Source organism: Phaethon aethereus (genome assembly GCF_964289735.1).
Source record: "Phaethon aethereus genome assembly, chromosome: 5".
In the NCBI taxonomy this organism is placed as follows: domain Eukaryota; kingdom Metazoa; phylum Chordata; class Aves; order Phaethontiformes; family Phaethontidae; genus Phaethon; species Phaethon aethereus.
In genome coordinates this window covers 71252680-71278170 of record NC_138579.1, presented here as the reverse complement: position 1 = coordinate 71278170, position 25491 = coordinate 71252680, and the positions used below count along the sequence as shown (strand labels likewise).

General features: G+C 44.9%; 2 protein-coding genes across 2 annotated transcripts; both read right to left on the bottom strand.

Moving 5' to 3' along the window:
* Positions 1–3686: 3686 nt before the first annotated feature.
* Positions 3687–19455, bottom strand: IVD (isovaleryl-CoA dehydrogenase; the record flags this gene model as incomplete). Its single annotated transcript, XM_082000062.1, has 12 exons — positions 3687–3820; positions 3963–4035; positions 4697–4801; positions 5199–5280; positions 6217–6310; positions 8887–8983; positions 9985–10121; positions 10587–10680; positions 12123–12292; positions 15100–15151; positions 17060–17149; positions 19309–19455. 12 exons carry the CDS (start codon positions 19453–19455, stop codon positions 3687–3689), a joined length of 1275 nt encoding a protein of 424 aa, XP_081856188.1.
* A 459-nt stretch (positions 19456–19914) lies between these two features.
* Positions 19915–25469, bottom strand: KNSTRN (kinetochore localized astrin (SPAG5) binding protein; the record flags this gene model as incomplete). The annotated part of the gene is made up of 8 exons (XM_081999846.1): positions 25192–25469; positions 23949–24081; positions 23742–23798; positions 23413–23512; positions 21510–21624; positions 21142–21203; positions 20919–20993; positions 19915–20046 (listed from the first exon to the last, which is right to left on the bottom strand). The coding sequence occupies exons 1-8, from the start codon at positions 25253–25255 to the stop codon at positions 19915–19917; spliced, it is 738 nt and encodes a 245-aa protein (XP_081855972.1). The 5' UTR covers positions 25256–25469.
* Between the last annotated feature and the right edge of the window lie 22 nt (positions 25470–25491).

Below are 25491 nucleotides of genomic sequence, written 5' to 3'. Positions count from 1 at the left end.
ACCCAGACTTTCCTGTGCTCAAAACAGCTCAAGAACCTGCTCTCTGTTGTGAAAGCCTTCGCCTCGCACACCTACCCCGCTGCAGCCGGCTGAGATCCCGAGATTAGCTCATCCTCAGGTCCAAGTGTAGCTGCTTCACAGCAGCTTTGCAGCCTTAAGCTGCAAAATTCACCTGTAAGAGATCAAACCGAGCCGGAGCTTCACTATCTTCCAGACATTATGCTCAGACTGTTCTTCCATCAGGTGTTCAACCTCAGGGAACAGGCTGCAGAGCTGCTCCGATCGCACACAGCGAGACATACACCGCCGAGCTGGATGCCCCGGCAGCCAGCAGCTTCAGCATGGGAACCCAGTGTGGTTTTTCTTCTTTCAAGAAATCAATAAACTGCTAACCTATGAAACCTGCCCAGCTGCTGCGGGCTGGACGCTTTACACATAGAGAACAACTGTGGGAGTGCCTGAACGCTCATTCAGCTGGCAGGTACCGCGGGGTGCAGGTCCTCAGCCCGGCCTTTCCCAGGACAGGCAGCATCTGTGGATTCCCAGTAAGCTACGGGATGCTTCTTTACACACCTGCCTCATTCAAAATCCCCACGTCTTATACACGCTGCTAAAATAAACTCTATGTTTACCTTCATGAATAATTCCCTCCGCTCTCCACGCTTCGTAGCCAGCCAGCTGCCACCAGGGCAAGCATCCTGAAAACCGCGAAAGGTGCAGCACGCCGGACCCTGCCCTGCCGCCAGCCAAAGGCTTACCAGGCGCGGACAACTCCCATTACGAATTCAGAGCAGACACCGTTAAGACCACGTCCAGGGGCACAGCACCCTTGCACGTTTTTTCATTTTTTAGCTCTGTGGCTCTCCAGAGGAGGCCTGAGGCACAGCCCAGATGCATCATTACAATTTTTTAAAATTTTTTTTTAAATGAGAGTTAAGGGGAAAAAAGCTGTGGTTGGTAAGAAAGAGGGAGGGGCAAGGGAAAGCAACGCTGTACCCATTGCTGCTGCCGGCACGATGTGCTGCAGCTGGTACCGGGCAAGGTCGGCACCTGCCCTCTGCTGGGAAACACCCCACGGAAGCACAGGCCACCCAGCAAAAGCTCATTTTATTAGTATCGTATAAAGATGACCCTGAAGACCCCTCCCCAGCCCTTCTTTTTACACCATGGTGAAACCTGCTCGGCACGAGGAAAGCCGGCCCTTTGCCAAGGCAGCCCGTGCAGCGCTGCCGTGGGAGTGAGTGAGACTCGGTTAACATAAACCCGCTGAAGATTTAAGAACCTCTCCCTCCACCCTGTCCCGTGATGCGTTAGACATTGATTCATTTTACCTTTAACTCCAAGGTGCTGATCAGCCTAGAAAGTGATGGCATTATTTATTATGTGTATTAAAAATTAGACCTCTCCAATGTTAGAGGACAGGTTTAAAAATCCGCAGGTCCCTTCTACCTTAGAAAACCTATTTTTAGCAACCTGAATCCCACAACATCCTGCCGCGGCTCCAGCACTCATTAGAGAAGCTCCTCTGGCCAGAGATGGATCATAACACAGTGACTCAGTTCCGACGTTCTTTTGAGAGCCTTCAAGGAAAATTGCAGCAATTCATTCCCGTTTTAAAGAGCTAAAGAACACACAGGTAAAATACGAGTTTCCGTTACGGGCTGGAGAGGCCGTGCCTGTGCTCCTCACCGCCCCTGCAAGTGCTCCCACCACCTCCCCAGTTAAATTTGCCATTTTACTAGGACACAGACGCTGCAGACACTAGCGTAGGAAGCAGATGAGCTCTGCAGCATACCCTGGCAGCACCGGCCGCTGCACACCTGCCCTGGCCACAGCCTGCTGGAAGAAACGTAGGGAAGGGACGAGGGCTCAGGGGTTTAGCGCTGCACAGCTGCCCTTACTCATCACAGCTGGAATCCGCGACCCAAATCGCCTGGGCAAGTCTGAAAACTCCTGCCCTCGGTCTTTTGCGGGACACTAGACTGGGGAGTGGCAGCTGCAGTGGTTTTGTGGCTTGCACGTACAGGAGGCGGCAACATCTGTAATCGTTCCGCGATAAAATGCAAATGTCTGGTCACACAAATTCTTACATTAATGTACAGTAATGCACTTAGTGTTTCACATGTGAAGTGTGCTTCGCTTGTGCTTCAAGGCTCATTTCCAAAGCATTTTCAGCTGCAGCTCAACAAGATATTCTTGACAGGCCACCTCTGTCCACTCTCTGCTACCTCCATCCAGAGATTAAGGCTGAAAATGAAACCCTGGGACATTTCCAGAGTGACAGCCATCCACCGTAGCTGAATAAACATGAAGTTTAGGAAGAAGGCACTACCACCATGACTTCAGAAGCTCTTCTTAGCCCTCAGTGAAGTGACTTTTTTTTATAAACACTTGGTGACCTACCTGGCAATTCAGGAAAGTGAATTTTTCTTCAGTCTGTGGCATTTTAGAATTCTGTATTAGTCTACCGTCTCCTAGTATAGACAGATGTCAACTACAACAACAACAAAAAAAAACCACACAAAGCTTCAAGCTCTCTTTTGTTAAAACTGCTGGGACGTTGCCTACATGGCAACTGTTTAATTAATTGTTCTGTCATTTTTACAACATCCAATTTTTCTTTGTGATTCACTGTTTAAGGCTGGCAGTATACTCTGCCATTTTCTTCAATAAAGCTAGGTAAACTTCAATTTGCTGGATATAATATGCACTGAAAACACCCACAAATACTGCTGCGCTCACTCTGACTTCTCTAGCCAACCGAAGGTGGAGTGTGAGTACATGCTTTTGAAAAAAGAACAACCTTCAGAAAAAAAACAAATAACCCCAACCCAAAAAGTCAACCTCCTCCTGCCTGCTTCATTCACAGATGTCACAATACAGGTCTGACGTTTTAACTGTTCCCAGAATGATGGATGGTGACACCTCTGAATGAATAACACAGCAGGAGGCAGTCAATCAGAGCAGCAAAGACTTGGGGCTGCACTCAAATATCTTGAGAAGCAGCAGGAATAGGAGAGGAAGTATGCAAAGAAACAGATGTGGTATTTTAATGAGGTTTTAGGAATCATCACCTAAAACACTGCTTGTGCCTCGATGATGCTTGAGTGTTCATGACAGCCACCCCCATGACGTGGCTGGCATCAGGTTCCCAAAATGGAAGATATTAATCCCGTTGGGCAGTCACAATGGGAAATTTCACCTTCCCCTGGTACTAAGCTAAAAGCTAGCTATTTAATAGCACTCCATTTTTTTTTAAAGAACAGAATTGTTCCCTCATTGTCCTTTTGTTTTGGGAGTGGGGTGGGGTGTTGACTTTCTGTTCTCAGCCATGGCTGCCTCTTGTTCCAGGCATACAGCTCACCAGCCTGCTTCGACGGCGATACATCCCCTGGATGAACCTCAGCTCTGTAACGCTGAGAATCAGGATGGCTTATGAACAGGATGAATCAGGATGATCACAAGAAGGGGGAAAAAAAAAAACCAAACCACTTTTCCTTCCATGCTACGGTCCAATTCATTCTGTCGAAGCCCAGTCCAGCAGCATCTGTTAACAGAGCAGGCAGAAGAGAGTCCATAAGCGACAATCCCAGAATCACGAGCAGGAAGAAAAAGAGTTGTGCGCTCCAGCCTCTATGGTCAAAGGCCTCGTGGTGGTGAGGGTGCTGCCTCTGCACTGGTGGACGTTACTTAAAAGTGGCATTAAATGCCCTGCCAATGACAAGTCTGCGCACTTCACTGGTGCCTGCCCCTATCTCATAGAGCTTGGCATCCCGCAGGAAGCGCCCCATCGGATAGTCATTGATGTAACCGTTCCCACCTGCAGTCAAAAAGAAGGCACAAGTCATTTCTCCTCTTTGATTTCCGGGGCTGAGGGTGGGACGGCGGAGGGCACTGCGCTTGCATGGCGCTCGGCTCTCTCCAGCAATCACTCAAAGAAACTACCACTGCTGGTGACTCACCCAGACACTGGATCCCATCCAGAGCCACCTGGGTAGCACACTCTGCCGAATACAGGATCACTCCAGCGCAGTCCTAAAGGAGAGGCACAACGATGACAGTCAGGAAAGACGTCAAGTGCCCGTCTCCAATCTCCGTGTTGCTCTGACCTTTCCATTAGTCTACAGACATCTTGCTAACAAGCCTGAACTACTTGAACACAAAGGCACAGGATTCATTCCCCACAGTGAGGCAGAAGCTGCAGCAGTCTTTCTGGCACTACGGAACACTTGTGTCAGGTCTGTAAAGGCCACATGAAGATGGAGAAAGAAAAAAAATAGTGCACCAGGGGAGGTGGTCTCGCACAAATGAGCATCATACCCACAGGAGACCAATGTGATTTGGTTTGGGATGCAGGGCTCTGCGCTCCAACTGTTAAACACTTGGTCCCCTCCTTTGATAGAGGTGTGGTGACAGTGCTTGTTGTGGAGATGACAACACCTCAGAACAACTGCTACAGCCCCTTGTGATAGCAGGATATTGTGTTCGGGCTTCCAATAAACACCTACTGATGCTGCTAAATCTGCTGCCTTGTGGAACAAGGCTTTCTTTTTTTGGGGGGGGGAAAAAAAAAGCACTTAAGGCTGCGAGCGAGTCATTTTAACTCGCGGTACAGAACCTCCACCCTGCTCATGATCTGGGAGCAAAGGGAAAGGAAGTCCCCCAGCAGACGCAGCGCAGGTGGAAGCGGGCTCACCTTTGCATTGAAGTGGCCCTGGTCACAGGCCTTTGCCACGTTGTAGACGTACTGCCGACACGCCATCAGCCGCGTGTACATATCAGCCATTTTGCCCTGCATGAGCTGCATGTTGCAAAAGACAAGAGAGACATTAACATGAGTGAGGGGAAGATTATTTTCTGCATGGCCGCTGGGGATCACCCGTTCCCCAAACTATCTCAGAGAAACTAGTCGAATGAGAAGACTGGATTCAGCAGACGTGTGTGAGGGAGCCGGAGGTTCTGTCAATTCACATGTCCTGAGATGTCAGCCGCAGTCCCTCATCCACCAACACTGGCCTCAGGTAAACAGGCTCAGAGATTCTTGCACCTTCTCACCACATCATTACATCATGCAGCCCCAGCACAAACTCCAGGCAACGTTCTCCATGCAAAGTCCTCCCATGACAGAGCTCTTTGTCTCCTCATTTTTAAAGAGAAAAGCAAGATGACAAAAATTTCTAATTCCTTTTCTGCCTTACCTGAAAGTGGCCAATTTTCTGTCCAAATGCTTCTCTTACATGTAGGTATGGAATTGCATGGTCAAGAACAGCTTGCATGAGCCTAAGAAAAGCACAGACAAGCAGGAAAAGGAAAACAGCAGAACTATTAATAATAATTAAACCTTGGAAACACAAACTGAGGCAAAAAGGTTCTCACACCTGCAATGATAGGCTCCTGTCTTCCTATAGCCCCTCTCAAACAATGCTAAGAATAAAATCCAAAGGTCCCATTTTTCTTCCTAGTGCTCTACATATTGCTCATTTGGGACATCTTGTGGTAGGGTCTTACCTTCTTCCGTCAGGGGACTGAGATGAAGAGTTGAAAAGCTTTCTTACAGCTGTAGCCAGGACAGTTTGTGCTGCCTTGTATGTCCAGAGGCCACCAGCTTGAGGAGTACTAGCCAATACTAGTACTAGTACAAAATCGGGGAGCAAAGCAGATTTACCACCTCTGGAAATGTTTATGTCAGGACTAATGTTTTCAAAAGCATGCTCTGGAGGGTCTGTGCTACACTAGAAGGGAGAGGTTTGCAAACTTTCCTCCTGGCATTGCTTATTCTGTCTCTTGCTGCTCAGAGGGTGTCCCACATAAATGCTTTTAAACTGGCAAAAAATCCTGCATGAGGAGTGGAGACGTGAGGAGAGCAAAAGGAAAAGGCGGTGCACACGCAGCGCAAGCCATGGTGCCTGGGCGTGCCGAGCTGAGCACCCTCCAGCAGGAGTCCATTGGAGCAGCAAGCAGCTACAACACAGCCGGAGTACCCAGCGGCTATGGGATCTCCCTGCTGCTGTCCCCTCTGCAGCTTGCCTCCTTGCCACAGCTCTGACCCGGCCACCTCCTCACAGCCTTTCCTCTCAGAAGCTGCTCCAGTATCTCAGTTCTTCATCCAAGATGCATGCTACCGAGAGCCACAACCCCAGCTAGAGACCCACTGGGCTACCTGATAGTGAAGGATCCTTCTGGTCTTACAGTCTATAAAAGATGATAAACCCTTACCCCAGTGGCCCACCAGACAGCACGAGTCTCTCCAGGTCCAATCCACTCATCAGAACGTAGACTCCTTTGCTCAGCATCCCCAAGACATTTTCAGCTGCAACCAACAAAGGAAAGTGACTTACTTATGGGCAAAACCAAGATAAGCTGTTGTCTGAGGGCCTGTGTTCGCCGCGGAAAGGATTCAAACTTTCAGTCCCTTCATCTTTCTTTTTGGCTTGAGACACAAGCATTCAGGATGAGCTAGACTGGCGCTGAGTTCTGATATATATACTTCCTACCACTGAAACGTCTCTTCAATCCAACCAAAGCCAAAAAGGAAAAGGCAGTAAAAGGTTATAAAGTGCATCCACAATCGCTGCTGTTCTCTTGCCTATTTTCTAAAGAGTAAGGTGCTCTCCAGAGATCTTCCAGCTCAGCATTTGTACTAACAAGAGCAGGAGACTTAATAGCCTGGGAGGACAAATTGAAGCCCCCTTCACCATCCCATTAGTTTGTATCTAACCCAAACCGACAGCATTACCATCTGATGTCGACTGAGTGTGTATTTGAAATGAATGCAAATCCTGGTCTGATATGCTTAGTTCATCTCTCTGAGCATTCCCAATACAGGAACCAAAGCTTACGCAGGCAAGCAGTCAAAGCTCACTACTTATCGCACGTCGGAGTGATATATATTAGTCTTCTGAGATCGGAGAATATGAAGTCTTTATGCCCCCTCCTGTGAGTGGGGCTGAAGAGAACATTGCAGTTGTTCTAAATAAACCTTTTTAAAAGACGAGTATTGTTTCTGTGAAAATGGAACAGGAGAATAGCCACATTAGATACTGGGCTGAGAAAAAACCTCAAGAAGCCATTTCACTTTGGGACAAACTACATGTTGATGTTAACAAGTATAAAAAGAGAAGCAGGAACAAAAGGCTCATCTCAGCAAGGCTGTACTCTTACAATCAGGAGAGAACTTAAAGTCTAACAATGGTGCTTTGTAGATGGACAGAGATTATCCACTGATCACGCCATATAGGAGAACTGACATATACTTCAGGCTTTGATCGCAAGAGATCTGAGAGGTGTGATAGGCAAAGTGAAAATGAGACAGGACTTGGACACATGCAGATAGCCTCCTGAAATAAATTATCTGTTTTTCAGCAGCAGCAGCTCATGGACTGCGTCGTCTGTTGCTTATTGAAAAGCGTGTTGAGGTAGCATACAGAGAAGTGCGGCCTCTGCAGGGCCATCATCATGATATTGGAGCTAGAAAGAGGAACAATAAGAATGAAGCTTGGCTTTCAGAGAAACAGCTCAAAAGCCCCACAGACAAGGAAGAAAAACACTAATAGCAAACATTACTTTGGAGAACAGAACACAAACGCCGGCATCAGTAATAATAAAGTGACAAAGCTGTTCATGAGTAATGACATCTCACAGCTAAAAAAAGACTGAATAGCCTTTCCTGTACGTACACTTTCCTGTACGTCCAGGGAAAAGCGATGGATAGGTATGTGGTGAGCTGAAGGACATGCGTGCTGACTGCACTGTGGGGGCAGACCTGCTGGCTGTGTATCACAGCAAATAAAAAAAAAGTTAAAGCAACTTTTACCAACGCAACATGACCGAATGAATCCATGGACAACACTTACTATGACAAAAGCACCAGCCACTCAGTGGAGCATGGCTGACAGTGAAACCTGTGTATTTTCAAGTGGATGGAATTGCAGTGCTAGAGGACATCTTGATCCGAGAGAAACATCCTGCAGACGTATGAAATGGCATCAAACTGGTTCAGCTTCCAAGGCAGAAGATCAGAAGCAGCATTAATGGCCAGAGTGCAAAGTGTGTTAACTTTCAACTCTGCAGTGATGTGCTTCTCCGAGCTATCAGAAAATGGAAACCCCGTTACCATGAGAACATGCTGTTCCGTACAGACGATTACCCAGGAGATGATCTGAAGACCTGGGCACTGGCCTTTCTGATTTCAGAGTGGAGGGATCCAACACAGTTAGAAATGTCAGATTTCAGCTGAAACTCTTCTACTTACTGCAAAGCAGCTTTTGCTGGTGTATGAGGAGCTCTGCAGCTATGCAATTAGGATTTTCATGAGTTCAGATATGGCAGCTCCTCCACTTGCTATATAGCGGCTGTAAATTTTCTATCAATAAAATAACCACTGGAGTAACAAAGAACAGCCATTACCACAGCCCCTGCTGTACTAACTAATGGGGGAAAGGATGTCCATTTTCAGGCCCTGACTCCAAAAGAACTCAGAAATGTTACAGGCAAACCAAAAGTCTGTTGGATAGTCTCCAGTGATTTTGGAGAAAAAAACCTTCAAGGCAAATAAGCTCTCCAATATACAAGATGGGGAGCTTTAATGGAAGCAAACAAGTTTCTTTGGAAGCCTCACGTAGGCTCTGCAGAAGCTGCGGTTAAGAGTTAGGTCCATGAGGGTGAAACGGGAGTGACCTAACAAGGGATGTGCTGATTCACTGGAATCCAGCAGATTGCACTTTTCCAGTTTCACCAGCTCTGTTGAGGTTGCCAAAGAGCAGATAACCATCTGCAAAGCCCTCTAGGTCACAGTCTGAACATGCATGTAATTAGCGATCCAATTTATCTGATGAAGAAGACAGGAAACCACCACATGCACACTGCCACGATTTGAACCCAACTCACCAGGGATCTTGCAGTTTTCAAAGATCAGTTCACAGGTATTAGACCCTCTCATTCCCAGCTTATCGAGCTTCTGGGCTGTGCTGAAACCTGGCATCCCCTGCCAAGTCAAGACAGTAAAAATAAATTTCAAAACTCAATCCTGGCAGACTAAATAAAATCACTATAGGTCTGTGAAATTTCCCTGACCACCTGAACCAGAAGGGAGTCAAAGTGAACTGCCTACTCTGGGACCCAAAACAGGTGTACATGCAAGTGCAGAGGAAGCAAATGAGCAGAGAAACATGCACGTGTTGGGGCACAGATGAACTGAGTGCATCCATTTTCTAATGCACATAAATATTAAATAAATAAATAAATTGGACAGCTGCCAACACTGACACTCTTCTAGAGTAAGGGTCGCAAGCTTTGCCAGTAACCGAACAATTCTAATCACTCAGGTTAAGTCCATCAGAAGGTGTACTGACCTCTGAGATTTTTTTACTTCCATTACCATTTATTTTATTACAGCTTCCTGTCTTCCTTTTGGTGACAGAGATGTGCACAGCATAGCCTCAAATAATTAAAGTGGAAGGAAAAAACCCAACAGATTCCTGTTTTCCAAGGGCTCCCTGCTGAACAGCCTGTTTCTGCTCCCTTTGGCATGCTCTTCTTTGCATGCAATGTTTGGGTCATTTCAGGATTCCAAAAGGGGCAGTGCAAGAAAATGGGGTGGAAGAAATGAATACAGCTATTTTAACATCTTGGCTTAAAAAAAAACCCAAAACACACAAAGGTAGATAATGGGATATCAGGACATATTTATAAAGCCTCCAATATTTCTGACAATTTTTGGCAACAAGCAAGCCCTTTTATATTAGCATCTTGTCCATTTTCTCCATATTTCTAGCCCAAAAGATTGGCTATAAAATCCAGACATGCCCAGTAGACAGTGCAGTATGCCACGTCACTGGGGCAGAGGACTAATCTCATGGGTTTTTAAAATTCAGGCAGGAACTCGTCTGTGTTTGAGCAAACTGGCTTACAAGTGAACCAGTTAGAGTGAAGGAGTTAGCTTTAATAACCACACTACAATAAGCTTGTGAGAATTATTAAACCTACCCTCTCCACAATGAACGCAGTTATACCTCGGGAGGCTGGAACAGCATTAATGTCAGTTTTAGCATAAACGATAAGAACATCTGCGTCTGGCCCATTGGTGATCCAAAATTTGTTCCCATTCAAAACAAAGTAGTCTCCTAGAAGAGAAGAGCTGCAGCGTGTTAGCTCACAACAGACAACAGAGCAACACCTATATCCTCACTCCACTTATTTCAAAACAGGCTTCCAAGAATGTTCTTTAAGACACCCACAAAAAATATGCACAAATCCTTCCCCAGTACAAGAAAACTCATCTCCTCAATTTCTGGAGTCCAAAGACAGTTTAATAAATGCCTGACAAACTGAGGCACCTAGCACTGGTTCCATAATACCACCAATCTCTACCACCATAACCAGAAGTCCACTTTCAGACCTTCAACCATCCACCCTGTATCTTCGCTACTTGGCTTTATCATGCATTGAATCTCCCGGGAGGAAGCACAAGCCTGCACACATGGCCTGGTATACCCAAGGCCTCGATGGTGTTGGGGAGGTTAGTCTGAATTTACAGGAGACATTATTTACACCGGCTATCTATCCAGGCAGCACATGGCAGGCCTTACCTTTTTTATCTGCTTTCAGCTTCATGGACACAACATCGGATCCAGCATTGGGTTCGCTCATTGCTAAGGCTCCTATGTGCTCCCCACTGATTAGCTGGAGGAAAAGACAAATATAAGAAAGGGAGGGAGAATAGTAGCATTGTTTCTGCTCCCTCTTTAGCCTGCCTGCCTTCCTTTTTTTTTTTCTGCTCTGAATATCCACAGTAGCTATTCTATGCAAGAACTGCAAACAAGAGCTGCTGTTCCTGGTAGAGTCCTAGCAGGGAGCTCCCTTGTGCTGCTGTGCTAAGGGAACAGAACCAAATCACAGTGGGATGAGAAAGATGACTCAACTCATGTCTGAGTTAGATGAGTACAGCCCTGCTTATAAAACACCATCTCCAGGAAGGTGCCAAAAGAACCATGCAGGCAGCCATATGCCTTTCACAAGCTCCTTGTGCTGCACTTTATGACTGCCCTTTTGCATAAACAAGAGTTGTTAAACACAAAAGGCCACTGACAGGGATGAAAAGGGGTTGAAAAGTTCTTAACAATGTTCTCATAGCCTGGTTCCCCCACACTCACACTACAATATCAGATGGACACTCTCCTTCTGTGTTTGCTCACACCAGGCTCTGGCATAGCTGTTGCTTCTTCTTCACCGCTCCTTTCATCCCACCCTTTTCTCCTTGTCTTTTTTCCCTCCCTCTGTAATTTTATCCATCTTCTCCTCCTTTTGATCTTTTTTTTTTTTTAAAAAAAACAGACTCAAGGCTCAAGATACATGTTCAACAAATTCAATCCATCAGTGCATTTCTACAGAAGTCTTCATGATATGTTCAAAACTAGTTAAGTACCATTAAGTACTCTGTCATGAACCACGACAAGTAAGAACTAAAGTGATCGCACACCTCATATTGAAAGGCAGTGAATGAGGGCATTAAAATACACCTGAGCACCAATGAGGACAATTCAGGGTTACATATTAGCAGGCTGCACGATACTTTGAGGAAGTGACACTGTACTTCGCTTGTTGTTTAAATCCAGATTCTTGCGCTGATCATTTCAGTAGCTGGGATTCAATATACTAGTTAAGTTTTTCCATGCATTTAAATACTAAAATCTGTTTAACACGCTTTTGAGTCACAAACATCAATGCCCCAAATGATGAAAATTTTCACGAGTAGTTAACTGGCACAGGCAAACCAAGCATTTGGGCAGTGAGAAATGGAGAATATAAAATAGGAAAGCAGTGAGTTTCATTCAGAACTCTCAAAACAATTTGTGAAGTTGGAAGAGTATCATCCAGTGTCACCTCAAAGCCTCATTTAGCTGGACTATGCTGCCTACAGACATGGACTGAGGTCAATATGGATTAACAGGACAAAAATTAACAAGCTAGAGAAGGGCAAGTTTGGCAAGTACAATATTTCCTAAAGGCTGGGAGACTGAAATCGGCTAGTGCTTAAAATGCTACCTACCGTGAAAGACGCCCATCCTTGCATGCAGCCACAACCTGAGTGCTTTCCAGTTTCCCCCCCTCTTCCAGCGACATACCTTGGGCAAGTACTTGTTTTTCTGGGCCTCATTGCCGTTACGCACTAGCTGGTTGATGCAAAGGTTTGAGTGGGCACCGTAACTAAGCCCAACAGCTGCTGATGCACGAGAAATTTCCTCCATCACCAGCACATGGTCCAGATACCCCAAAGCAGATCCACCATATTCCACTGAAAACAGAAGAGAAACCTCACATTAACCACCATGGAGTATATCACACATGTAGAAGATCCCAGCGTTGAGCTCAGTCTTGAATGAGATCCAAGACACTCACAAGAGTGCTTCTGTTTTTGACTGACGCTGTCCCTGAGCTAGGCACCACTGGTTTTCCCCATCCTCTCTGAATTTCAGTTTTCTTATCTTAAAGGCACAGTGATGTTACTTCTTCAGCATAATCAATAATTTACTTTTACAGTAGAGTTTTATACATACAACATGCATAAAGATACCTCTAAAACATGCTACTGACACTTGCACAATAGTGAGTCCTTCTTGTCAACCATCCTTAAGTGCAACCTTAATATTACCATGAAGATTAAATCAAAGTGGCAACCTGTATTAGGTGAGGGGACAGAGGAACACGGGCAAAGATTGTAAAGTCCAGACATGTTTGTCCTAACAAGGACCGCTAAACAAGTGAGGAATCCTCAAGCTGCTCAAAAAGTGGGGCACTAGGGACTTTTATAGGCCCACAAATATGCTGGAGACCCGCATTTTGATGGGTGGCCAATTCAGAATGAGAAAGATCTGCAGATGTAAATGCTGTATATTCAACAGTGGCAAGAACGTGGATTTCAAGAGAGGATGAGGTGAGACAGAGCAGCATGACCATCATAACTAGGAACCTAGCGAGGCACACTGAGCTGAGTCTAAAACTGGTGGTTAAGATGAAAGGCACACAGCAGAACAGGGAGAGAGACAAGGCAAGGGAAAAAAAAAAAAGAGAAGGCTGAGAAATGCATAATGACCTTGAGAAGCTGACAGCGTACATAAATATATACATATATATACCTACACACACATATATATACACACAAATACAGTCACATCCCAAAATAAAAGCTTTGTTCTACAGGCAAGAAACAAGTGATTGTACTGTTAAGAGAAGAACAAAAACAGGAGGACATAAAGACTGCGAACTAGTCAGGGAGGTAATCCGGGAGCACTTACTCGTCATCAACATGAAAGCTGTAAGCAAGGAGCAATAACAGTAAGAGCAGATATGTTTGTATGCTCAGAGTGACCAAAGAGATGGGTGCATAACCAGGGCTCCAAGAGAGCTACTGGCCCTAACTCCTCAAATTAACACCATAGCCACTGGCATTTTATGCAGCCCTTCCTCCCATGCCACTCATTCTGACTCCTGTCTTTATCTGCAGGGCTCTCTGAAATCACCTCTCTACTACAAATGAGTTTGGTGTTTTACTAGCAGCATCCTAAAAGATGGGTTTAACAATTTCTCATATATGCCAAAACAAGAGAGTTTTCTACTCATTCGTACAGAATGGATGGATTCGGTGCTATTGCCTCAAGAAAGGAAAGGTAACCGCCTGCTGTAAAGCAGTACTGGCCCATGATTGCTTTGTAGTACAAGAGATACAAAAAAATAAACCTGCCAGACAACTTCTCCTATAATACAAACCATAGTGTGATTTAGAAGGATGCTGCCCTTTCAAAATTACTCTTCATATATACCATCCCTGTATTATCATTCCATGGTAGCTACATATTTGCATTTCTTAACTTAGCTCTTTATAAAATAAATGGAAAATTATGTCAAACCAACATAGATTTCTTAGTTCTAAAAAGAAAACAAAAAGCACTGTTATTTTAAAATGCTCCCTTAAAAGACTTGATCCACTGGTGCCCAAATATGTCTCTTAATTGAGCATATACGCTCATAAGATTTCACATTATCTTCACATCCTAAATCCCAGTCTCCACCTCCTACCACAAAACCAATGCCAATGAAGAAACTGCACACAGCTATACAATCAAAAATAAGGCAAAAAATTCTGGCATAGGAGGGTTTTAGAGGTAAATCTTTGAGGAAATCAAAAAGGACAGGACTCATGAGAGGATGGCTTATTTATAGTGTGGGAAACTGCTGTAAGCCTCAGGCACAACATCAAAGAAGAAAGAAGGTAAGAGTGAGAAAAAACAGGAGCAGCAGTAAATTGGGAAGAGTAAAGAGAAAGAAAGCAGAAATAGAGACTCTTTCAAGCAGACTCAGTGCCACTGAAAGAAATGCAGGGGCATTATTTCAACGCATTGCTATTCAGCTTGCTTCTGCAGCAGCCTTTGCACACGCACATCTAGAAACACAGACTTTACGATGGGGAAATAAAGGCCCCATTGGCTGCTTTTCTCCACTAAGGGCTTCTCCTCATTACACTGTGTTAGTGCATTCAGCATGACCATAGCAGCCTCAGTAATCTATAACATTAATCAAAACACTTTTCAACTAACCTGGACGAGGCTGAATAAGATTTACCCTGATTTTTTTTTTCTGACTGGTTGGATGTGGTCAGCTCTCCATTAGTTATCACAGCTTTTCACAGCATTGTTTTATACCCTCGAATTTCTCCTATTAGAGGTGGATATTTGTTCTAGGATACTTTTCTCTATAGCTCTTGTTTTTCAAAAACGTACAGCAAAAGCTTCACATTGGAGAAGCGCAAACATGTTCGAACTGCATACGTTGTATCTGGAGAAACCACTTCTGAACAGTACTTTTGAATTGTAAACGGCATTTTGTAATAGTCCGGAAGTTTAACAAGGAAAAAGGATTCATTCAGTGAAGAATAAAAAAGTTGCCAAAGAGAGTTTTTAAAACACATGAAGATAGGAACTTCTGGACAAAATGGATGTCACATCACAGACAAGGCTGTTATGAACTGGAAAGGGTGAGTTTAAGTAGTCTCTCTTTTGTTTGAAGAATCACCCAGCAGAAGGTAAAAAGTGGGAACCAACTTACCTGGAGCTGTGATCCCCAGAACTCCCAGTTCCCCAAGTTTCTTCCAAAACTCCTACAAGTGCAGAACAAGCAATCAGTACAGACGCACAGTCAGGGCATCACCATAAGCAGCTTTCCCCAGTAGCTCACCAGCCACATCAATTTACTATATTCTTGTGATATCTCAGAGATAAATACATCATACCTATTCCTCCTGGAGCAGCAGCTCCATCCTTCGGACTAAGATCCCACACAAAGTTAAGGATGATAATTATGCTATGCATGGGAGTAGTCTGTTGAACTTGGTGAAAATTCACAAGCCAAAATTTAATTCTGGGAGGACAGGTCCTAAGATTTAAGTCATTGCCCAGTTTAAGGAGAATTTTGATGAATTAAAACCTCCCGGTAATTTAAAAAACTGCACTTCTAGGCTTTATTATACCCTTCTCTTCCTAAAGATAATTTAGGATATTATGACTTAAATTTATGTTTGTCTTTTACCTCATTCACCCTTGGCACTGTGTAGGCCTATCAGCCTGTGGTTGCCCATACCCATGACTGAAACCCTGGAAATACTTAGAAGAGTTGCTGTTAGCTGGCCATTTAACCCTTCTAGTGAAACAGAAACTGATAAGTAAAGCCAGAGAGGCCTCCTTGGGAGAGATTAAAAAGTGGGAATGTTACAGCTGGAGCAGAGAGAGGTGCTGCCCGCCTTGCAGGTGGTACTAGAGAGGTTACAAAAGGTGCCACCACAGAGCATTTGTGAGCACTTCAGACTTGTGACGCTACAGGAGCTGTATCCACAAGGGCTGCTCGAGTACATAACCTCTAGGTTTTCAGGACTGCCGGGATGCTAGACACACAGCTAGACTAGACAGCATTACTGAGCTTTGCACAGTTGGACACCCATGCTACAAAGTCCATCTGCTAGAGAACAAGCTGTCCTCCTTGCCCGCAGACTCCTCCATTCGCCTATTGCCCAGATTTATTCCTCTGGCAACACCACCACTCAGGTGACAGCCACATGATTCCAGGCACAGAGCTGCTGGCTGATGCGAGACATACACATCAGCTGCGTCTGGCAGACGGCATCACAGAGTGGGAGGGAAGCCGTGACATAATGCAGCAGCAAAGGACGTCACCGATGAGGACGACAGGTACGCTGGAGGGGCCATCCCTTTGCTCCTGCTTCAGAGTGCAGCCTTTCCTCCACTACATGATGGGCACACAGGTGAATGCTTGTCACATGGCCTCAGTGTCCAGCGATAAGATCATTATCAGTGAACTGTCTCCAGAGACTTCAAAAATTATTATTCAAGAGCTCTGGATGACATCTGGTGTGCCAGACTAAATTTATATACTTAACTTCAAAGCTGCACTTATATCCCCGAAAATGTCAACATCAGAGCCCCGGGAAATCCTAGCAGATGTTCTGAGCTTTTTAACTCTCATGGAGCTTATGAAAACCAATAGTTAAATCTCTCATTTTCATCAATCAAACCATCCATCCCGTTGCACAGAATTTGTTGTTTTTAATTAAGAAGGCAAGTTTCAACTCGACAGTCAAAGAACTCTACATTTCAGCACTTGCACACAATATTATCAGAAAAAAATTGAAAGGAAATGCAGATGTCCGATAAAAGGTCCTAGCTAGGAGAATACAAAGCACATATTAGAGGAGTCTGAACAAAGCCAAGCAGAAATATCATGATAGGAATCCAAACAAGACCATTATCAATCCTCCCCTTTTTTTTTTTTAATTGCATGCTGGCTGGGTTCTGCCCCAGGTTGCTGAAAGTTGTTAACAAAAGATAAAACAGGAAATCAAAAAATTGTTTTCTCCATGGCTTTCGAGTTTGAAAAGTTAATGCATATGTTCCTGTGGTGTGGACTGGGATTCTTTGTCTGGGCTAATGTACAGATCAAAGTACAGACAGGCTTTTGCTACCATCTCTTTTAAACACGCACATGAAGTACTTACCCGCATGCCTTTGAATTCATTTTCCTGGTCAATCTGTTGGGCCTTTGGAGCCAAATGCTCTTGACAGAACTTTGTCATGGTCTGTCTAAGCTGGGAAAAAAAGAGATGAGGAGAAACACACACATTACACCTCATCAATATTTTGTTGTCTTCTTCCCTAGGATACTGCCAACATTCCCCTGCCAGGTGACTCCAGGATCCCAAACCATAAGGAAATCAATGTTTCAGGTTACTGGCTGAAAGACCATATGAAAGGCCTTTTAGTCTTTTAAAGAAAAGATACTGATGTACTTAAGCTCCTCTCAGCACTTAACCTTAACAGTCTTACCCCAGCATGAGAGAATACTACTTAACTACTGCCTGCACTAGGGCCTCAGGGGATGTTTTTGGTCAGGAAACTTTGGAAGTTGATGAACAGAGCTTATGATGTATTATCCCCATCCAGTAGCTGCTTACGGTTTCATTTAATTATATGCAGATGCCTGTAATAAGCATGCATACTAATTAAAATGTTTTAGTGTATCAAACTGGAACTACATTAGCTATCCTACTATTTTCTTCAGAGGGAAAATTTGATAAAGTCAGGTATGCTCGTTGTTCCAAGTGTTAAAAATCTCAAAGTCTTTTTCTAAATTTTAAAATCTGAATACTTACATACATGTGTTCCGCAGAAGTCTATACACATACTAAGAAAATATATACAGTACCTTTTTAAGTGTTTTTAATACAAAGATTTAAGAACTTTGTCTGGATATTATGGTAGAGCTTAATAATACCATTTTTCCTTTTTGTTCTTTATTCCTATGAATTAATGCTGGTGAAGGAACAGTCCAAGACTGAAAGCCTCTGCTGCATAACCAGAAACTGTAGAAGGGGCAGAAGCAAACAACCAAAATATGCCCAGGCTTCTCTGCCCCTCTCTCAACCCCACAACCAAGGCAGCCTCTTTTTTACCATTAAAGAGATATGCTAACTTCCATGGCTGCCCAGACATTGGATTCCAGTACCACCAAATTTCCCCCCCATTGATTTTTTTTTTTTTTTTAAGTTTTAAACATTAGATGCGTTTCCATTGTAACAAAGTTGACAGCAGGAAACTTGAGCATAAAGCTTAAAAGAAAAAAAAGCTTAAAACCATAATAAAAAAAAAAATCTTAATCAGAGGATTGATTGAAGGATTGACTCAGACAGATATCCCTAATACTCCAAGCCAGTTTACAAGTTACAGTGCTGTTAATTCACAGCTTCACTAGCAATACTGAAGGTTTATTTCAGTTTTTTTTCCAGCGTTCGCACCAGATAGATATGAACTACATGAATATTTTCCTCCTTTTACACATGCTGAATGTAGAAGCATAAAGAAACATCAAGTTAATTCGAGCTGATAAGGCTATAAACCACAAACACAAACCTGGTAAATAATTCTTTATTCTAAGAAAAGAAGATTCTAAGAAAAGAAGATCTATTTTAAGAAAGAAGCAAGAATGACTACGTTTATTTTGTACATCCATATGCTTGCATTGTCATAATTACCTAGAAAGTAAGGCTACAGCTCCAGTCCTGAGAAGCACCAAGGACAAGAGTTTCAGTGGCAAAAGCCTGTCTGGACCAACCCTTCGAAGGCACTTTTACTCTAGGCCCTGCAGCGCTATGACAGCCAGTGGTAGGCTGCTGTTGAATGCAGGAGAAAACAGCAAAGCTAACTATTATCCTAAAACTTACACGCCTCATTGGGCAACAGAACAAGCTGGGAGAACAAGCTGCAACATTTCTTTTGGGAGGATCTGATGGAACCCAGTTCATTTGTTTCTTTGGTGATCACATTTCTGATCATCATTGCTGATCAAATGGGCTCAACGTGAATGCGGTGGGGGTTTTTGGTGGTTTGTTTTTGGTTTGTTTTATGCAGTGCTTCGTCGTGTGCTGTTTTATCGTGACGAGGTTGCCCTCCCCCGAGGAGAAAAGGCCAGAGCAAGCCGGTGTGCCGGGACTGCCTCCTGGCTGGGCCCCGGCCGGTCGCTCCCCGCAGCTCCCGGGGAAGAACACGTGGCCGGGGCGCGCCCCCGCCTCCGGGGGCCGCGCCACGCCCCCTCTGCGCGTCCGGGGATAGGCCGGCTCCCCACAGCCGCGGCCAATCAGCGCCCGCCAGCCCCGACACGCCCCCGCCGGGGAGGAGCGCCGCCGGGGCCCGGGCCCACCGCCCCCCCCCAGCACGGCGGCCCGCCACCGGACGGCCGGGCGGGCCCTACCTGCCGCTGCTCGTCGCTCAGCCCGTTGACCGTGTCGTCCACCGCCAGCCCCGCGCAGCCCCGTCGCAGCAGCCCCAGCCTCTGGCGCCGCCGCGCTCGGCGCAGCCCCGCGCCCACCGCCGCCCGCCCGATCACCGCCGCCGCCATGTCCGCCCCAGGCCGGCCGCGGCGCGCAGGCGCGGCCCGGCCCCAGGGGAGCGCCCCGCCTCTCCGGCCAGCACCGCCGCCCCGCGGAACTCACTGCAGGGTCCCGCGTAGTTCCAGCACGTTTAATGGGTTAAAACCACAGTTACAACACACCGATAGGCTGAAGCAGAGGGGCCGCTCACCGGCAAGGCGTGCAGCCAGAGGGTCCGGGCCACACCCGGCACGGGAAGAGCCACAGGAGCTACGAGCACTGGCCACAGGCCCGGCCAGCCCTTGCTGCTCTCCCCAGCTAGCCGTCCTGTTCCTACCCCCCGGCAGGTGCCATCCCACCAGAGCACACGCCTGCCTGCTGGTTTACAGCACCAAACATAAGAACTGGGTTTGCAAAGTAGAGATCATCCAATTAGGAGTAAAACATTCCCCCCCCTCCCAAAAGACAGTACAGTCCATCCTCATGCCTCACATAGCCAGGAGCAGCTCCAACTCATCGAGTACTGCGGAACATTCCTTAATTTCTGATTGAAAGGAGGAATGCTTCTCTAGGGACTGGCATCTCTCTTCTTCTGCCGACTTCCACTTGGCCATCGCTGCCTGTGTATAGAAGTCAGCGTAGATGATGTTTTACTAATGCCAAAGTACTGTATAGCAAAGACAAGTTCTAAAGCAGCTCTAAGTAAAGCATTCGAACTCTTCAGCAGGGTCTTACCTGCTAAACCAAAGTTAGTCTAGCCTGATTGATATGTCTTTTACCTTGGTTACTTGAAGAAAATGGCAATTTATAAGACTTCCTAAGCTTTGATCACAGACATAATGGTGATTTCATTAATTAGCTCTTAAGCTTCTTACAAAGAATTGTAGAACGGTAATCTAATGACTATTTTGATCAGTATACAGACAATATTATTGAAGCTGCTTGTGTACTGCTTGGTTCCCAGAGAGACTACCTGAGGTGACTGGTCTGCAGCAGCCTCCAAGTTCGACCAAGTGTTCCGAATTCCAGTGTAACAGGCAGGCACAGTGCTCTGCCAGTGGTGCCTACAACCACCTGCACCACAGTCTTGAAAACTCTCTCTTGAGAGGAGCTGGTCTAAGTAGAGACAGCTCCATCTCCAGTACTGACATCCATCTTTACTTGGGAACTGGTTCATCTAACTTGAAAGCTATCGGTCATTAATATCACTTTCACCTTCTATGTTGTTTCAGGTTCAGTTGTATATAACTCAGCTTGAGATGGCTGAGATGAGAATTAACATTTCTCCACCATAAACTTTGCTTTAAGCCTTCTATTTAGAAGAGGAGTTTCCTTAATGCACATATAACAAAAGATAAATACTGTGGGCTTTCACTGTCTAGTTCATTTGGAGAATAGAGCAGGATCAGGAGGAGCAAAATAACCTTCAGAATCTCACTCAGCAGCAGGTGCTCATTACCTGGCTGAGTCTAAAACAAAGTCACAGTCTTACCTGAAGCATCTCCTTTTCTTTTACAGCTGTTTGATTAAATAGCCTCAATTCTTCTATGAGCTTCTCAGTTAACAGCTGAAGACCCAAAAGGAAAACAGTTTAATATAATGCAAATAAATGCAAGTCTCAGCAGCTGTTTCCACAACATCAGTAGAAGAGGGCAGTAGCACACAGACCCCTCAAAGCCCACTTAACTGCTATCACTATTTCAAAATTTTCTTACCATTGTCTGCTTCTGGCATTCTTGTGTATTTTCTTCCTCCTCCAAGATGTTGCTGCCTGTAACTAATTTATGAGATGCGTTAGTGAACCTCTAATCTACAGATAAGTTTGCTTGTAAGAACTAACAGCTTTTCAAAGTCAATTTCTACAGCAAGAAAGACTAAATTATTTTAAAAGTTTATCCAGGACAGGGCCTACTACAGGGAGCAGCTTTTTCTCTTAGGCTAGGAAAAAAAAAAATTCCCCTGGAGTTACAGCAGTATTTCCTTAGCAAAGAAGCAGAGTCCAAATGCCTTATGAGCAGTCACAACAGGAAAAGTGTTCTGAAGAATGAGTATCTGAACAGTGTAAAAAGTGCATAGTCTTTACCAGGATCAATGCTTCTGCTTTCCAGAATCACCATGCAAGTCTCCTGAAATTTCTTGAGCTTCTCAACTTCTTGTACCAGGCCTTCATTCTCCTCCTTTAACTCCTTTATAGTGCCCTGTCATTAACACAGGTTGTAAGCGAACCAAGTTTCCAAGAAGATTTTCTTCTCATTAGTCAGTAATACTGAGTGTGATGCTAACGGCTTAATAAGTGCTCCGCTAACACCAAGAATCAGATCTCGCCCTTCTGTCTCTGCCACTACAGCAAGTTAGTCTGTTGCAGACCCCTAATCCTGCTTCTTGACAGGATTAATACATTTATCCCATCCACATGTCATAGCAACTGCTAGAAAAATTTGATCCTAGGTAAATTCCTTTTAGGTAACTCTAGCATATTTATATATATGAGAGGGAGCACAAGAAAAGATAACTCAACAGTTTGATGCATAGAAGACCATATAAACATCAGGAAGAAAAGGGCATCTTAGAATCTTTAAGCCACAGCATTATACCTTGCACAGTTCAGATATTACCAGGCAATTGGATAAACTGATCAACCTCACAAGTCAAATACAATTCTCCAAGAAAATCAATAAGCATGTGGATTGGGGTGATCCAGCTGATAGCGTCAGAAGCTTTTTGAACATTTCATAGAAGGTCTCAAGGGCTCTTAAAGAAATCAAGCTGTGAGATAAGAGGAGAGATCATCTCACAGATTAGGAACCGGTTGAGAACCAAGAAATAAAGTAAGCACCCAACTCTGCGCAGATTTGGAATAAAAGCAAATATCTCGGCTCTGTGGGTTTTTCGGCTCTCTGTACATCGGGTGGAAGAACCCATATTTGGGACAACAGTTTTACAACTAAAGGTTACCAGTAGGGCCTCTTGCACATGACAGAAATTGTGCTAAGTGTGTCCTAGAGTGATCTGTAAGAGGTGGTGAATAATGAGGTGCCAATTCTGAATCTCAACTTGATTCAAGAAAGCCAAATCTGTTTGAAACTGAATCCACTGAATAGTCCCAGCTCAGCCTTTCCTCCAGTCCTTTAATCATCTTAGCGGCCCTTTGCTGGACTCTCTCCAGTATGTCCATCTCTCTCTTGTACCAGGAGCCCAGATCCAGACACATTACTCCAAGTTTGGCCTCACCAGTGCTGAGCAGACAGGAAAAAAACTTGCAGAAGAATACAAAGACACTAAAAGATTAGGCAACAATATGACACAATAGCACATGAAGAAACAAACTTATATACTCCGCATTAAATACTCAGAAGAGAATGAGGTCACTGTCCCTCAAACTTAGTGCACAGCAGTGACCAAAATCCAAGTAGAACGTTCTTCATTAATAAAATGAGACCATACACATTCCTGAACCCACATCTTCAATAATGTATGCACTTTCACACCACACTACGTAACAGGTTAACAAAGCTAGGAGAGAACAAGGAAAAAGGAACATGGAAATTGAACAGTTTATCTACCATATGTTAGGATCTATGGAAGAAAAAGAATTAATAGACCTCAAACCATCAGTGGCAAGTGATTATTTACAGTTTCTCTTGATGTAGCTAGGAAGCATCTGGAAATATCAAGGCTTTTTTAATAACATTTCATGCAAGTGTACAGTTGTGAACTTGAAATGTTCTCCTACAATGAGTTTAAAATGGAATTAGAGCTCTGACGACCATTTAACAGTGATCTGGATGCATTACCAACCAAACACATCCGCAGCTCTGCTGATTTCCAGGTTCTAGCAGATATCACAGGTGTCAGAGGAAAAAAAAACCATCCCACCCAAACTCTAATAACTTCTGATGGAGACAGGAAAATGATCTTTGATCTGACCCTGTAGGGATCAGAATATAAGAATCACTCAATTATTTATTTATCCCCCCTTTCCTTACCTGTGCTCCTGTTAGTCTGGAGTGTAGCTGTTGTTTGGCTGTTTCTAACAGCTGATTCTTAGTCTTTAGCTCTGTTTCTAGTTTGTATCTGTTGAGAGGTCTGTAGAGCCAAACATCAAAGACTTAGGAGCAAAAATATCAGTATTACACACCTTCTCTTTTACTTCCACAAATATGCCCTTTTTTGAAGCATCTGCTCTTGTTTCTGACCAAGAGCTTTAATCAGCAAACTTGGCAAGAAACCTGTACATGGGTGAGAGCTCATCACAACTCTCCAACAGGGAACATTACTGCAAGAGGGCAACTAATAGCAATTTGAGGAAACATACCCTCTTGTAGCTGTCTTCTTTGAAAGCGGTTCCACTTTCTTGGCAGATTTAGGCAACCTTAAAAGACAGGTAAAATACAATTACCAGAAGACCTCTGCATTCTTGTGGATTACCAAGCCTGTTAGCCTGACAAAACCTGCAAAATGCTAAGCCATCTTTAGGACATTTGCCATGTCATAAATCCATCAGTATTTTACTTTCATTTACCCTTGGTTTGTAGCTTTGAAGACACCATCAACTGGAATGTTTGAGCTAAAGTTAAAATTGGGATCTTTGTTGAACTCTAGATCTCCAGTTTTGCTGACGCATTGTTTCTTTGAAGGAAAAGCCACCTGCATTTCTGCAAGAAAAAGACAGCAATGAAAATACCACAGTCTGCAAGAGAGCACCGTAATACGCAGAACTACTGGATCTCTTAAGCCTTTAATTTGAGGTAAGTCACAATTACATCTGTCTAGAATGGAGATCTTAAGGTAGCAACAATTAAGGGCAGTCTTCAAACTCTACCCAAGATTAAGGGTCTGGAACAAGCCACAGATAGCTCTACAGATGGTAGACAGTATTTAAACATCGTTACCAGGCTAGCACTAATGCGAGAAAGTTTGAAAATGGTAATACAGGCATGATAATAAAGGAGGTCTCAACATGAAGCAGACAGCATGCCACAGAGTTCCAAACAAAAGTTGTTCAGTACTGCAAGCAAAACAAACACAGCCCACTTGAAACTCTCAGTTAAGAGAGCTTCATATTTCAATTCACTATGAGTGGATACACTTCTAACATAACACTACAGAGAACTAGGTTTCTATGTAAAGTTTATTTGGCTTTAAAGCACAGCTATTTGAGTATATAAAGCTTTGTTCACATAGTGGGTTTAGAAGGCTTTTTTTTTTCCTAAGTTAAGTATTTTTCAAATGACATACCCGTAAGTGTAGTTATACGAGAGTAACATGGGAGCTTCTGCTGCTACAGACTAGCTCCCATGTTTTTAACATTAAGCCGGGGTGCCTCACATTTCTAAAGTGCTGTGAGTAGTATCAAAAGACTTACAGAAGTAAGAGCCTCTGGAAGAAAGCATCTTTAACCTCAGTGGGCCGCTGCATTCATGAGTGGGACACACACGCAGTTTAGGCCCAGCACTGCAGCCCGCCTCAACGGCTGAGCTGTGCTGCAGCCAACAACAGCCCACCCTGCTCAGAGGGGCACGTTTAGCAAAAAAAAAAAAAAAAAAGACTTAACTGAAGTCTTAAAGAGAGACAAAGCAGTTGAATAAAGGCTGCCATTAGATTTCGCAACGGCCGCCCCAGACTAAGGCGGTACCGGAGCTCCCTAACAGACACCGCCCTCCGAGTCGGCCTAACCCGGACACCAGCCCCCCGCACCCGCAACCTCGGTGCCCCACGGCGGAGCGGAGCAAGGCCTGCCCTCCGTCCCGGAGAGGATGACGCACCTGCGGGCGGGCCGGCGCGGTGAAGCACGCTGTAGACGGGGATGCGGGACAGCTCTGTCTCCATGGCGGCCGCGCACCCCCTCGGCCACCGTTTGAATCGAACCCGCCGCCAAGCTTCTGTCCTCGCGCGTGCGCAGAGGCGTCCGGCTGCGCGCTGGCCCCGCCCCAGCGAGCGGCGCGCAGGCGCAGTGCGGACTGGGGGGGGGGTGTGAGCTGTGGTGAGGTGCGCGGGGCGCCGCTCGCGCTCTCGCCGCTTCCCTCAGCGGAGGCGCTGTGGGGATGGCGGGTTCCCTTCTCAGC